Source organism: Lepisosteus platostomus, chromosome 1, assembly GCF_059453375.1.
Source record: "Lepisosteus platostomus isolate fLepPlt1 chromosome 1, fLepPlt1.hap1, whole genome shotgun sequence".
Taxonomy (NCBI): domain Eukaryota; kingdom Metazoa; phylum Chordata; class Actinopteri; order Semionotiformes; family Lepisosteidae; genus Lepisosteus; species Lepisosteus platostomus.
In genome coordinates, this window is record NC_142611.1 from 76,758,569 (window position 1) to 76,774,830 (window position 16,262).

The 16,262-nt window shown below is 43.8% G+C and overlaps 1 protein-coding gene across 3 annotated transcripts in view; it reads right to left on the reverse strand.

Moving 5' to 3' along the window:
* Positions 1–343: 343 nt before the first annotated feature.
* Positions 344–16,262, reverse strand: part of LOC148678738 (uncharacterized) — a 34,511-nt gene continuing 18,592 nt past the window's right edge. For all 3 annotated transcript variants that reach the window (XM_088637849.1, XM_088637846.1, XM_088637860.1), the window contains one exon: positions 344–13,247. In XM_088637849.1, coding sequence (XP_088493975.1) covers positions 12,493–13,247 — 755 coding nt within the window. In that variant the 3' untranslated portion in view covers positions 344–12,492. The remainder of the gene's footprint in view (positions 13,248–16,262) is intronic.

Below are 16,262 nucleotides of genomic sequence, written 5' to 3' on the forward strand. Positions count from 1 at the left end.
GGTTCTAGAGCTTGCTACATGTGGTGTATAGCTCCAAGGGTAAGGAAGTATCAAATGAGCACACAGGGACAGAGGTGTCTCAGGCTGGTTAGTGAAAGTAGGCAGTAAGTAGTTTCAATTACCCATTCCTAATGCAGTACCAGTACTACATTCTGTCGGTCTGAGCCTCGTGGTTCTGATCTGCCCTCTGACCCCAAACACAACTTTAAAAGACATACAAGTAGGATAGGCATTGACCTCTCAGTGAGAATGAAGTCTTCAGATTTCACTTTTTCAAACCTGGTACAGTTACCAATTCAGCATTTTCAACTGCTAACACAAAAACTGGAGAACGAGTCATGTGGAGCAGTTTGGAACATTTATTTTCACACAGCTTCACAGGCTGCTCATGAGCAACATCTACTGCCAAGTGCAATCAAGCAGAGTATTAAAAAAAACACACGGTACGACCTTTGACAAATGGAGAGAGGCGGACAAGAAGACAGCTGTTCAGTTTAAGACTTGGCAAACCTGTAAAAATGTACTGCTGGAAAAATTAGATCATGAGGTTATACAAAATAATAATTCAACCTGGTTCAGTGAGTAATACGAAGGAGCCTTATTACATTGGATTATAGATAACATCAAATAACTTTTCGTCCTCGATAGTACAATACATACAAAATGTCACGTGGCAGGATGTTCAAAGTTAAAACACATAAAAAAAGGTATGGCTGCCTCAGAAGTCTCGCGTTGAAACTGCCTCTTTCTTTAGAGATCCAGATAAAAACAAATATGTATCAAACCAGCATCTGGCTAAACTGATCACAAATGTCAAGTAACTGGCTATGGATGGCCATGTGAACTTCTGACACACACTGTGCCCATCAGCAAGATGATTTAATAGTACGATCAACAGCTGGTTCAAGAAGCCAGTCAGAACAGAAACAGCATGACAGGCTACACGGCCTCGTTATTAAATCTTTCACATGCTCTTAAATCACAGTACTGAAAATACACCTACGTGTATGGCAAAAATGAAAACCCATGGAACACCCAGCAGCAACACGATTCAGACAGAGAACTGAATGAGCAACACAGCACATTTATACAATTGCTTAGAGTCTCACAAACATACTGTAGGTGCAAACAACACACTGACACAAAACGGGATGAGAGAGAAAATTATTTCTAAGCTGCCCTGGAGAAAATAAGAAACAAATAGTTACAGATAGCATTATACAATTTGCTCTCTGGAATGGATTTGAAAGGAATATGCTAAATCAGTCTTTGTTTTTTGGTCACACAAATGATAAAGGTCTTAAAACTGTACAGATGTACATTAAGACATGAAGCATATATGCTGATGCACTGTACAGAAGTATAGACTACAGGATGAGGAAGGGTTTGCTAACAGTCTAAAAGCTTGCCAGGTAAATGTGGGATTAGGGATAGAAGACAAGAGAGCTGCATCGTGTGTACCTGGTTTCAAATGCAAAGGATAAAGCATCTTCAAAGAACTACAGCCCTTTGCTACAAGGGTGTAAAATTTGCAAAACCATGTTTATGGTAAGGAGGTAGAAAGTTTGAACTGCTATTTCCAGCTACAGGTAGCGGACAAAAAAATGGAAACACCCATGTAAAGTCACTTAATAGGGCGCTGGGCCACCACATGGGCCAGTATGGTCTGTATGAGCCACAGCAGAGAGACTACCAGGGTCTGCAATTCTGCAGGAGGGATGCAGCACCATTCTTCCATCAGAAAGTCAGTCAGCTCATACCTGGCTAATGGAGGTGGGAAAACACGGTCTTAAGTGTCATTCCGTAATGTCCTGTAATTGCATGATTCAGTTCAGAATTGGTGACTGAGATGGCCATTACATATGGATAACAGTGTCATGCTCATCAAACCACTGAGCTCTGCGGATGGGGACATTGTCATCCTGGAAGACATCCCTCCCATCAGGAAAGAAATGCTGCAGCTTGGAGTGAAGATGCTCATTAGTGCCAATAAGTAACTCTTAACACTGATCTTCTCTTCTAAAGGAATGAATGCACCCAAACCATACCAGGAAAACGAGCCCCACAACATTGTACAGCCCTTCACTGTGGGAAACAAGCACTCGGGGCTGTAGTGTTTTTTTAGGTTGGCTCGACAGGTGCCCTTATCCAATTGGTGAGCACATGGTGAAGGATGATTCATCGGTCCATCTTGCATTTTTCTGCTGATCTGTAGTCCATCGCATCACAGAACTCATAAATGAGCGCTGCCAGGTCTGATGAACAATTTGCGCACTGCAATCTGGCTGTGGTTTCACATTCTGTGATGCTCTCGGCACACAGTTTTTGATTAAACTGGCTGCACCCCAGGGTGAATTTTGCAGTCAATTGATGTGAAGTTCCTCACCTCTTTTTTTTGCACTTTTAATTACTGCCCAGATATCACAATCCTGATAGGATGAGCTGCCACCCACTATTGATGTCTTTCCTTCAGAGTTTTCATGCCCACATCACCTCAGACACCACTACTTGTGAAACATCGGCTAGTTGAGCTGCCTTGATCGCTGAAGTTCCTCCCAAATGCACTCCAACGATCGCCCCATTTTCAAAGTCACTGAGGTCTCCTCTTGCAGTCATGCTAGCCAGAGAAACAGGCAACCAGGCCTGTATGGCATGTTCATACATGACCCTTAGCATGCTGGGATGTCATGTCCTCAATGAACACATGAACCACATCTGTGTGGAAACCATTGCATTCCATATATTTGGTGTCCCTCGTTAAATAAGGTGTTTCCGTTTTTTTGTTCTTTCTTTTTCTCCTGTACTATCATTCTCCAGTCATTACGGGTCTTGATCTTGAGGCCGTCAACAAAAAGCACTCTGTGCCACAATGTGTTGTAGATTGACATTTTTCCAGAGGGGCCTAGAAAATCCTTATACCTGTGTCACAGCTAGGTTTAATCAAATCCCTGACAAACGACATGTATGAAAATACGCCTTTTATTTTTTAACATATTTGCCTGTGAGAATACCAGCCAACACACTTTTGAAATTATATTTGAGTCAGTAAAATTCATTTTCAAGTTAACAAACACAGCGCTGGTTTAACAGGGAAAAGTAACAACTTTTCAAAAGAAGGGAAGGCCGCCAATTTCTAGACTTGCCGGTTGGCACAGGGTTATCAAAGTATACAAAACATCTACAGGCAGGACAGGAAAGAATGCAGTAAAATAGAACTGCAGGGTGTCCGTGTAGAAATGCCACCCAGTTTTGTTTATTTTCCTTAATTAAAAGACAACAACCCCCCTCCAACATTCTGATTTATTTGAATGCCACATTTTCTCCCTTTCATAGTCCTCATATTCTCCTATAAAGCACACAATCCTTCATGTACTGTACCAGAGTACACTAGACTCGCAGAGCTACTGCAACATACAAGCAAAACATGTCTCATTTAAAGGATGTGTTACTTTTACACTCAAGGTGTATCCTCAAGACAGCCTTTTCAGCACAATAAATTTTTCTATTTTGATTTTAAAATTTAATTTACTACAGGTGGATGCTGCACATTGGTGGTGGTGGAGGGGAGTCCCCATTACCTGTAAAGCGCTTTGAGTGGAGTGTCCAGAAAAGCGCTATATAAGTGTAAGCAATTATTATTATTATTATTACATACCGAGCATAAAAAAACATCCCTTACGACAAATCCCCCCCAAAATGATAAAGTTTTCATGGTAATTACATTTTGTGTGTAGGTGGGGCACTGTCATATTTGACAGGCACAACACAGGTAATTGCATCATGCAGATCAACTTTTGTCATCAACAAGAGTCTACTGTGCAAGTCACAGCCTAGTAGTGTGTATGTTCACCATTGGAAACTGCAACTCTGGTTAGCGCCAGCTTGCGGATGCTGTGTTGCGCAATTCTGTCTCATTACACTCATGGGACAAGCATGGGCCTGTTTTCTAGTCGGTAGTTCTAGATACTGTACTTCATCCCCGATTATCTCACAGCCATTAAACTGGACTCGAATCTGGCCATTAGGGAATGACTGTTACTCTCTCATCTAACAAGAAGGTTTTGTTACAGTAGGAGCGTGTGGATCTGTGTTGTCCTTACTGTAATATTATTGCATCAGGATGAGACAGCAGGAAGGGCTGGTCAATTTATATCGTCATCCATCATGACAAGCAGAGCTCTGCAGAGACGCGACACTCCTGCCCTGCCCATCACAGGGCAGGACACAATAATTGTCCCTATTGAATAGGGAAATGGGAAATTAATAACAATTATTCATGTATCATTCTGCATGTCTGCACCAGCCATGCTAACATCCATAAGGGAGATGGACATCACCTTAAGAATTGCTAGCAACCATCCGTAAAAAGAGTGAAAAAAAAACAAACAATTATAGACCAATACGTCTGACTAATATTACATGTAAAAGGATGGAAACAATTATATGAACTAAACTAGAGGATCATCTATATGGAAATAACATCCTAGGGATCAGTCAGCATGGATTTAGAAAATGTACATCTTGCCTAATCAACTGGTTGAAATTCTTTGAACAAACAAATGTAAAGGATACACAAAGAGCACGACATGGTGTATTAAGAGTTTCAGAAGGCTTTTGGTCAAATTTCTCATTAAAGATCAACTGTCATACAGCAGGTGGAAAGCATTCAGGGAAACAGGTATATGCATCGACAATAGGTAAATAATGGAAAACAGCACAGATAAGTACTGAATACTCAGTGGGATGATGTGAGCAGTGGAGTACAACAGGGATCTGTACTGGGACCACTATTCTTCCTAATCTATATCAATCATCTAGATTCTGCTACAGTTAGCAACCTCTTCAAGTTACCAAATTAGGAGGATTCGACAACACAATAGAAGCAAGCAAATTAAATTCAAAAAGACAAACTTCACGAATGAGCAAACACCTGGCAAAAGGCTTTTCATGTAAACGAGTGCAGAGTTTTCCATGTAGGAGGCAAAAATACAAAATGACAAACCACTGAGATAGAAGCTACTTATTTATAAGACTTGGGTGTTTATGTTGACATATTATATACAGTACATATTTTAGACAATGTGGGGAAGCAACTAATAAGACAACGTAATACTTTATATAATCGAAAAAGCAGGATTCAAATATGAGGATGTTATGTTTAAACTGTACAATGCTCTGGTAAGGCCACACTTTAGTATTGTGTATAACTTTGGTCACCACATTATAAAAAAGATCAGTCCAAAGAAGAGCAAACAGGTACATTTAGGAGCTTAAGGGAAAGTCCTACACTGGAAGGGTGAAGGAACTGAACCTTTGTAGCCTTAGAGCAAGAAAACTAGGAGGGGACCCGACACACGTATTCAAAATTCCCAAAGGCATTAACAAAGTCAACCCACGGGACATCTTCAGAATACACAGTGAAACAAACCACAGGACACAAGTGCAAACTAGGTGGAAGTGCAATTAAACCCCAAGAAAAGGAGTTACATCTTTACCCGCAGAAGTATTGGAGTCTGAGAAAATCTACCCAGCCACATTGCTGAAGCCAATACCCTGAACTTTCATTCAAGAAACAGCTGGATGACAGCCACATACTGTAACAGTTAACCACCAGCTTCCAAACTGGCTAGGTGGGCCAAACAGCTTCCTCTTGTTTATAACCATTCTTATGAGTTCCTTACAAAACCATGATTCATCGCTAAAGAGGACTTTGCTCTACTGTTGGCAAAAACCACCTGAGAAAGTCCGGGAACCCTGCACATGACGATCTTGGCCAGACAGGTAAAGTTCAAGTTCACGTTTATTTGTTATGCCAGCCATATACAGTACAAGCATACAGTGGAACGAAATATCGTTCCTCCTCGTCCACGGTGCAAATACCGACAAGACACTGACACAGACATTGTAGACGGGATACACATGGTGCAAATTACAAGGCAAATACATTATACAACATATACAACACACGGGGGGATTTAAACCCTGTTTCTGGAATTGGGGTGGGTGCCAGTAGATTCCAGGGTGTTGAGGAGCCTGACAGCCTGCAGGAAGAAGCTGTAACAGAGTCTGGTGGAGCTGGCCCGTACACTGCGATATCTTTTCTCAGATGGTAGGAGGGCAAAGAGTTTATGGGAGGGGTGGGAGGGGTCATCTTCTATACAGGAGGCCGCGTGTAAGCAGCGTTTATGATGGGTGACAGAAATGGAAGGGAGGGCGGCTCCAATGGTCTACAGGTGTACAGTACGCAGCTACGCAATATGACAGGGACGGTGCCGATGTCTGGACTGGAGTGGGACCATAACCACACACTGACCCAGCAAGCTTAGCTAGTTTAAACCTTCATGCTGAAGGAACCTATGAGCTAAGAAGCTTTCTTTGAATCTCTAGATGGGCTATCAGTTCAAAGAAAGCTCTTACCCCACATCCATAAGACAAAATCACACCTACTGTACAAGCCTCTGTTTTGCACCGAGCTCAAAATACTGCCCCTGCTGAATTTTGCACACAGCTGCTATCTAAATGCTCATTAAAATACATGCTGGTACTCTGTTCCTGTCTTCAGGAATTGTGACATCATTTATGTAATTTTCTATGTCAATCCTATATCATCTGTTGCGTCATTTTTCATATGAGGAAAACACGCAAGTAAACTTTTCATTGTACTCAGGTACATATCACTATAAACGTGAACTTGAATTTTAAGAATTGGTTTATGGTTTTGCACATTCCTGGCCAGCCAAGGTTTCTAGAAAAAAGATGTAATTCATGTGTCCTCCGCTCAGATTTAGTGACATAAAGGGAACGGAGGTCTTGGTTTATTGTCAAGGCTGACCTGAGTTGACTGCCCCAATCTCTCGCCTTGTTTACACCTGACCTTTCATAAAAATGTTTGTTTTCGTATGGAAATTTTGCTCATCTTCAAGAATAAAAGCCTGTTGTTCTGTTTGAAAAAAGTGAGTGAGAGACCAGCTTAACCTGTTGCAATAAAGAAATCGTGATTTGAATCAACAGAACCATTTATGGTTTTCTTAGTGGAGTCTAACAGTGCCATTTTCTTCAGTTGCCAGAAGATCACTATCCCATCTAGAGTAACTCCAGGATACCCTGAAATGGGACCAGGTTTTAATCTCTGGTCTTAATTGGGAGATTTAATCCTTTTCACCCCCAGTAGATTTTGGAGTTAACCTAATTGTCATGGTGGCAATTTCTTTTTACCATATTGCCTCTGAACAATTCTTCCTTTTACTTACTCCTCATGTACATTTCCAAGTTTGTAGGTCCTCATACAGTAGATAAGTAGTTTTGCTAAATGAATTGTAAATGTATTTTGTTTTTTAATAATGTATGTACCATAATAAACAAACAACTTAAACAGGCTAGGTAAGGGGTTTTCCCCATACATTACAAAAGCTTAGAAAAAGATCATACAAGAAGATATAGTCTTCAGATATTTTTTAATGCCCAAGAGCAAATTATACAGCCAGCACATCTCTGTTCACTGAAACACACCTACTGTATGATTTCTGGATGCATGATTTGCTAGAACTATAAGCCTAAATGAAAGCACAAATAAAAATAAGGACAAAGGGACTAATGGTCTTTCTTCTACTAATATCTGGACACGTATCTTGTCACAGTCCTGGCTTTAAAGCAGACATAAAAAATGTCAAGATATTTATGCACACATTTGTAATTCTAGCCTCGTTCACATCGACTGTGAACTATGTTCCACTAAAATGAAAACTGATGATATAAAAGGAAGACCCAAAACAAATACTTCAGGCACATTTATATTTTTAAGAAGATGGGATCTGGTTAGTAAGAGAAATGGTTTTGCTGTAAGAGGATCACCTCATCAGCGCTCAAGCTGTATTTCTCTGGAGTCACTCCCCTTCCATTCATTTTTTGATCCAGTTCAGTGTCACAGGGGAGCCAGAGCAAGCAATAAGCACAAGGCTGGATACACCTTGGATGAGACACCAGTCCACTGCAGGTGTACACACACACCCGGGCCAATGTTCCCAGAAGCCAATTAAACTACCAGCATGTTTTTGGGCTGTGGGAGGAAACTGGAGCACCTGGAGGAATCCCATGTGAGCCCAGAGAGAACATGCAGACTCCACCAAGATACCCCTCAAGAATTGAACCCAGGGCTCCAGCACTGCTAACCTCTGTGGCACCCTGCTGGAGTTACCATCATCTCTCAGATCTCGGATATGGTCCTTACCAAACCAGTAACACACACGGTACACAGAAGCTGTGGTGCGGTACACTTGGAAGGAGGCTGATCAAAGCAAAAAATATCCGTAGCAAACGAAATCTGGAAAACCACACCTGGACCTGAACGCTTCTTGCGCGTGTCCAATGTGCCGCCATTCCAGAGTTTATTTTTCGCCACATGACCTCTCTAGACTTTCGCCGATTCAGTTTCCCAGTTAAAAAAAACGTGAAGGCTATCCAGGTGGGGCTGCACACTGCTGGTGGTAGAGGGGAGTCCCCAGTACCCCATTACCTGTAAAGCTCTTTGAGAGGAGTGTCCAGAAAGCGCTATATAAGTGTAACAAATTATTATCAATATGATCATCCAACAGTCTCTGGCTACTCTGCCTTATCTATCACTCAAGGGGTGTTCACAAGCAACACCGATTACTAACCCCACTGCTATACCTTCGTGTGGCTGTGCAGTTATTTTCGCCTGTGGCTGCACAAGATTTTTGGCTGTTCTTTTCAAATCGAGGGGTGGGAGGACAAAAGTGGCTCAGTACGCTTTGGAGATTTTGGATGGTAAACATTTAAAAAAAACACAGGGAATGAGTGGTTTAAAAACAAACATTACAACCTGGAAACCTGCAACTGAAACTTTACATGTAATGAAATTAGATTAGTTTATTCTTAATTCTGAAATACTCCAAGTGGCAACATACAAGTGGAAAGAATACTACAAAATATATACTGCTTCAGCAAACACTGAAAAAATGCCTTTTCTTTCTTTCGAAGCTTTTTTGCAATACTTTCATCTTGGCCACTAATAACATTTAAGCAAAAACACCTACATGGAGGGCGTGAAGTTACATTTGTCAATGACTCTCCAGCAACTTTAGGCTGACACGCACTTGGAGCACAGCATAGGCTTTTAGAGGACACAGGTGTATGGAAACACCATGGAAGTGGATTGAAAACGGAGCACACAAGGCACTTCTTTACCCAAAAATTTGTGGGAGTCTGGAACAAGCTACCCAGTTGCTGAAGCCAATACCCTGGTTTGTTTCAAGAAACGACCGGTTGAGATCCTGGGATCAATAACCTACTTAATTCCCAAACGGCATGCTCTCATTTGTAAAGTTTCTTTTGCGTGTGTGTGTGCTGAAAAGTTGCATTTTACTCAAACTGTGACACCTGCAGGAGCCGTGGAAAAAACCCAGTGAAGTCAGTATCACGGGACCTCTCTCCCCCTCCCTCCAGCGCCCGAGATCACTGGTACCGTGTGACAGTCTCGAGGCTACACCATTCTATTCCCATTGTCAATAGGCAGCTCTGTTCTGGAACACACTCCTTTTATGATGTGCAAATGAGGCTGCGCAATGCCGATTTAAATGTTTAAACAGGGATTTCACACACAGACTAAAACAAAGACTCCCTTGACCTAACAACCATGCACATTGATGGAGCTGAACTTGGAACACAAGATGGCATGTTTACAACTCTTGGCACGGTTAATATCCATTCTGTGACTCTTTTTTTTGCATGGCCTCTAGATCTTACAAGCTATGTAACAGTAACAGATCTGAAATAAGAAATCAAATTGCTTAGAATTAAATTTTCCTTCTGGACATCCCACCTCAGCAACAAATTTGCACTTAGAGTTCATTACCTTAAAAAGAACTGTTTCAGGCCATGGCAAGTTTTTTTAGACATTTCCTTCTGGGTCAGGTGTATTACTATGCACTACGCAACGAATAATGTTCCAGGCCGTTTGTTTCGTTTCAGCTTGCTTCAGCCAAGTACAGTACAGCACACAAGCATTCGACAGTGCTTAAACACAGCAAGTTTCAAAATGCGACACATTTCCACAATCTGCTGAACAGAATTACATTTTGTTTTTATTTGACTGATTTGCGCGCTCAGACATTCATCAAGGCTTGACGCACCCAGCCCGTTATCTAAGACACTGCCACACACAGCAGTGCGTAACGGGTAAGGAGACCACCTCCGGAAAGCAGGTGAGACAGGTTAGTCCTTTACGTATGACCAGAGGCCAGCAGCAAGTACAGCCCGTCAGCGGTTAACGTCAGTAGTTTACGTCCAGGTGTTCAGCAACGGCAGTTACATGTCGAGCACAGCACTTTTTTAGCACAGGGTTTTAGCAATAGGCCACATATGCGTCAAATATTTTCTATTTCATACAAGAGGCAAGGGTCACCTCACAGAAATTAGACGCAGGCAGCACTGCGAAGCGTCGCAGCACACAAGAGAGCTGCAGGGACAGCTTTCCCTTTAAACGGCAAAATGACTCTTGGTTATCGGGCCGTCAGGGAGCAATTATTTCCTGGCATGTGAGGTCTCTGAAAGAAAGCGGGATAAAACAGTAGTCTAACAGAAAAAAAATACACCCTTTTAGAATTGCATTAGTTTTGAGATGGGTTTGGCGTCTGCTCTTATGAGTCCCCAAAAACAAATCGGAACGTCTCGCTCCTTAACATACCCTGAGAAAACAACAGTCTCGCAACACTTTTTTATACTTTTGTAGATAGTTTATATATCTGTATATAGCACAGGACTTGTATTCTGGTTTATGGGTGTTCATAACACTGTTGACAGTGCTCTTTTTATCCTAGGCTATGTGAAAATAGTCATTCAAATTATTCAAAACTGACCAAAAACAATCAACTCAAGAAAGTGAAGTTATATATGCAAATCTTAACTGTTTATGGGGTATCGGACATAAAACATGCAATGTAGGGAAGAAAATAATCCCAAATTGTAATTAGTGTCTTTTTGTTATATGTAATACAGATACTTTAAGCCACATGCTCTTTTTTTTACTGAGTATATCTTCAAAAGAAGAATTCTTTAGCTCACATATGATCTAGCGTCTTTCTCAGCAATGGCATTCAGTCCATGATCTCTAGGAAAAAACCTACGATCTGCTCCTGGCTCAAATACAGTACCATACTCCCAAAGTGTGAGAAAATGCCTCCTTTCAGTGCAGGACTTTCATTGCTTGTTTAAACAGCTCATACTGCCGACTCGGGTTCGGTTCGGCCGGAAGTCTGTGTGCGAGGAAACACTTCGTAGAGGCGTTCGTAGAGGTGCTAACTTATTTGATGAAGAGTAAATAACGCCCGCAAGTCCGATGCAATGAAGGTTTACATTCAACATCCCTGGTGAGGGAGGGGACCTTCGGGTGGGCTTTCACAACACCCCCAACTCGTTGGAGGGTGAAGTCTGGGCACGGCTCTTGTGAAGCTGGCGGACCCCCTTCACGGTGGGGGGAGGGTTTTTAAGAGAAAACGCCCAGAATCAGTTGGGCGCTGAACTCGCGCTTCTGCCCGAGGGATTCGATCACATACATCTTTACACACTACGTTATAAAGACAACCCTCTTTCACAGTCTCCTCTTTAAGGTCAAGAGGCCAGAAGAAAGAAGATCACCACGACGGAGTGGGTGGACTAGCGTTTCGCGCGATTCGTTTCGAGTGTCTTCTAAAAGGGACCCCAGTACCAGCTTGACAGCATAACGGGACAGAGACAAATGTATTATTGCCTTTGAATTGACACACGGTTCAAGCAGCATCAGAAATCAACGGCGCAACAACGAACCCAAGTCGTTAAGCGGGTTCTTGTTACATCAGGCTGGTTAGCGAGCAGCAGCGACTTCCCACCCATCCGCTGCTGATGAGATGCCGAAGCCTGTCAAGCCCGTGAGGATAATTAGGGGGGTGTGAGTGCACGTCTTTTCAAAACAGAGGGGTACAAAACGGCAGATGTGTGAGCCGCTCAGTCAACAAGAAGGGGAGGTATAAAATGTATGCTGACTTCATGGTCGCACCAGCAGCTGGGTGCTATGCTTTATGCGCGACTTCGGATCGCCAAGGCCAAACCCAGGAGCGGTTTTTACCGCTGCTTTGTTTTCGAAAGAGAAACGACTCTTTTGTTGCGCGACTTGTGTTCTTCCAGGCGAGAGGGAAACGGGCGCACTCGTCTTTCCCCGTCTTGTCGCTCTCGCCTCAACTCGTCTTCGCGCTCGCAGTCCACACAGGTTCGGTCACACCCACGGGACGTCCCCAGCGCTTGGGTTTTCGAAGCTCAGATGGGCGAGTGAGAAAATATTGCCGTCAGTGTCACATCCCCTCCCCCCCTCCCACCCCCTCAAAGGGCGATATCGGGATTCCAACTCGTTTTTCCCACCTCGGAATACTTTGTGTTCCTCTTCTTCTGTTTTTTCTTCCCCCCCCGTTTGCTTGTTTTCCTCTTGCCCTGTCCGCTCTGGCTTCACACGGACTCCACAGTGATGACGGACTCCCGGCTGAGCTGCAGGGCAGCGGCGGCGCTGGCACACAAGCTGGCACGCTCCTCGGGGACCGGGTCGCCGGCCTGGCAGTGCTGCGGCGCCTGGGGGGCCTGGGTTCTGTTGGTGCAGTCCACGCTGTCGTGAAGGAAACTCGCGGCGTCTCCCCTCCCCTCCTGCTCCCCCTCCTCTTCCTCCTCCTCCTCCTCCTCCTCCTCGCTCTCCACCTGGCAGCGGCACACCTCGATGCCCGAGTCCCCGGTGAGCCGGCGGTGACGGTAGTGGCCCTCGTCGGCCTCTGCCTCGTCCTCGTCCTCCGCGTCCGAGGCGCCGCCCGCGTGCCCCGCCGGCTCGAAGACGTCCACGTTGGAGGAGAAGAGGGCGTGCTTGGGAGGAGACTGGCTCGCTCTGGGGCAGGCCGGCTCTGCCCCGGCCCCGGGGGAGTCGGCGCTGGGCGGCCGGGAGTCCGCCGCCTCGCTGGGCGTGCTGGCGTGGCTGGTGTCGGTCTCGTCGGTGACCTGGACGGAGAAGGAGGTGCTGCTGGGGGAGGAGGCGGAGCAGGACTCGCAGGAGCAGCTGGTGTAGTTGTCGGAGCTCTGGGACGACGTCATGCCGCTGGGCCCCGCCTGGGCGTACTGGCCCCCCTGGAGGGCAAAAACCGTGCTGTAGGGAGGCGGGGGTGTGTTGGGCCGGGCCGCAACCTCTTCGTAGGACGGCAGCTTGAAGGAGGCCAAGAAACCTGCAGGGATCGGGATCGACAAACACATAACATCACTTTATTGGCCCTATACAATTTCTTGTATTAGGAATTTGTCTTTTCGCATACCCCAGCTTGCTCTCCATCAAACACACAGACAGAGAGAGAAGCTGGGGGTCAGAGCACAGGGTCAGCCATTGTACAGCATCCCTGGAGCAGCTGGGGTGAAGGGCCTTGCTCAGGGGCCCAACGGAGTAGGATTCCTCTGCCGGCTGCGGGATTTGAACCGGCAACCTCCCAGCCACAGGCACAGATCCTGAGCCACAGATCCACCGCTCCGCCCACAGACCGTCTTACCGCCTCTTTCCTGTCGCGTACCGCCTAGGTGAAACCACACACCAAGATTCGGCAGTCGCGTTCGCGCACCCCCGGGAAAAAGACAGTGACCGAGAAATGAAAACCACAAATTCATAAATGTTTCATAAAAGGCAATGGAAGAAATTGGGTGGAATCAGATTCAGATCACCTCAGCCCACATTATGCACAGACAAATCTAAATTTAGATTCTAATTATCAAATTGTAATGATGTATCATACATAACGCTGAAACCCCGCAGCAGTCCAGAACCATTTTTCACAGTTCTAAGTTTTTTTTTTTTTATTCTTGTCATTTAAGAAGAATGCGAGCCTGCCGGCCACACACACACACACACTACACCAACTCCTGTCCTTAAGCGACCTCACTGCTCCCCTTGCTCGTTCAGTCTGCTCCAGCCGCTCTCCTAATGAGTTCAGCAGGAACATCTCCTGTATCCCAGACCAGATCAGGGTGCCTTAATAAAAGACAGGGCTTAACCAAATTGTGTGGTCATGTAGTTGAGGTGTCACCATTTCAGAGACACTGCGACTATATGAAACCGCAGAAAATGGTGAAGTTGCAGGCTAGAAGTAGTTCTCAATGAAGCAAAACTACTGGAATACACTGTAGTAAATAGCAGCAAAGAAAACGTAACGGAACTTAAATCAAAACTTAAAGCAGATGCTTTAACCCCAGTACAGATATTCTGTAACTTTCATTTACTGCATTGTGCAAACAATTCCTCTTATTACGGTTCTATAAAACAAATGACCTAATCACCAGGGGTCAAGTATTTCTGAAAAGCTTACGAATCTCTCCATCTGCTAAAAAAAAAAAACCCATCTGAATCTTATTTAACCCGGCATTCTCTTCAGTATGGATGGCATATTCAAAAGCACCCAACTAAAAATATCCATGCAAAAACCACAAATCCCCAGTCCACATCAGCTGGCGGAGAAATTCGCAGAGCGCATGTGTGCTCGTCCTCCCACATTTCACAGGGTGAACCTGCAGATGGCTTTAACAAAGATGAAATCAGAGGCGATATTAAAGCCGAAGCATCATCTGTTAGATTAGGCTTCTGCTGAGAGAGCGGGACTGAAGGAGGGAGGGGTCAGGCGACTTGGCCAAGGTCACGCAGAGAATGCAGCTGTGCAACTGGTATCCACTTTCAGTGCAATTAGGCCATTTCTACATTATTTATAAAAGAGCCAGATACAGTGTTGCCACCCTCGGCTTTCTCCTGGAGGCCAGTGACCTATTTTAAGCCCCACTGGTAAGACTCGGAGGAGAAGGCGGCAAGCTATTTTCACTGAAATGGGATGTGGAGCTGTAGGCCGCTTCAGCAATGTCATTAGAGTAACTCATTAGCATGCACACCATCACGATCCCGTCTCTGCACTTCACACAGGAGGATCAGCTTTCGATCCAGAGGACCCAGAGTGTGGAAGCTCCCCACAAAACACGTGCTTACATACACATACATAAAGGTTCATTCCGTGCTGAAAAGAAATAAGAAGAACAGAGACATTTCGGCCATGGAGATTTCTTCAGGTGTGTACATACACCTCATGTTGTACATGCGGTCATGCAAAACATGCCATATCCAAGTTCCACATAAAGCTAACAAAAGCAGTTCACCCAAAAGCGTGTCGGAAAGAGAAAAATATAATAAAAATGAGCAAAGACTAAACCCTCTCAACATTTTGTTTTTATCCTGAACCCTATAAGAATAGGTTAAAAGCCAATGTTTGGTGCAGACATACCCTTGTGAGGACATAAATATCATGCACAGAGACCTTTAAACAATCATTACCTTCTCAGCATGCATCTCACATACAAAAGTATACAAACGGCCTCCAATTTTAGAATCAAATAATTAGAACAAAGAAATACACAGTGAAATGAACATACAGGAAAATGTTTTAATCTAATTCCTCATCACAAGAAAAAAAGACAAAGAAGAAATAGAAAACAGACCTTTTACAACATGCGATGAACATGCTGTAATATATAAATTGTTGGCATAAAAATAGGACAGATTCTAATATTTCATGTCCTACTACATGTTCGTAACACAGTAATTAATAATGTGGCACTTAAATGACTTAGTAAAAGCCAAGTTTTAACATGTTCAAAAATACCTTGATCAGGAGGCTTACTGTAACTATTGTTGTGAATCCTGTGCACAATGTAAATTTAGAAGACAAAATGATTTGCAGTTTCTTGTATGATTACTTATCCCTTCGTAAACCTTATATAAAGCCCATGTGACATGTATTATGTAAGAGAAACCGTACAGGACCTCACAGTTCACAGCATGGAAGTAAAAACTCTATCAAAACCAATTACAGTACATGTTTGTGCTGTTCAGAAAAATATTTCTACTTTTAGGGATGTACAGTAGATACCACACATATGTGAGACTTTCTTAATGTGTGGAGTGCTGTACTTTATGTAGAGTAGAATGATCCAACCATCAACTAATGTCAAAATAAAACTTTGACAAAGGAAAAAAAAAATAGTTTGAAGGAACAAATGCTACTGAGATTCTGGAAACATCCTCAAAAATCAAATTCTGAAAAATAAGAAGAAAAATTCCCACCAGATGGTTGGAAACTTTTCTAGAAGGTACCCCACTGGCTTCTGTGGAGAACTTAGTATGGAACCAGACAACTGACCCAACAAGCTATTGTGCT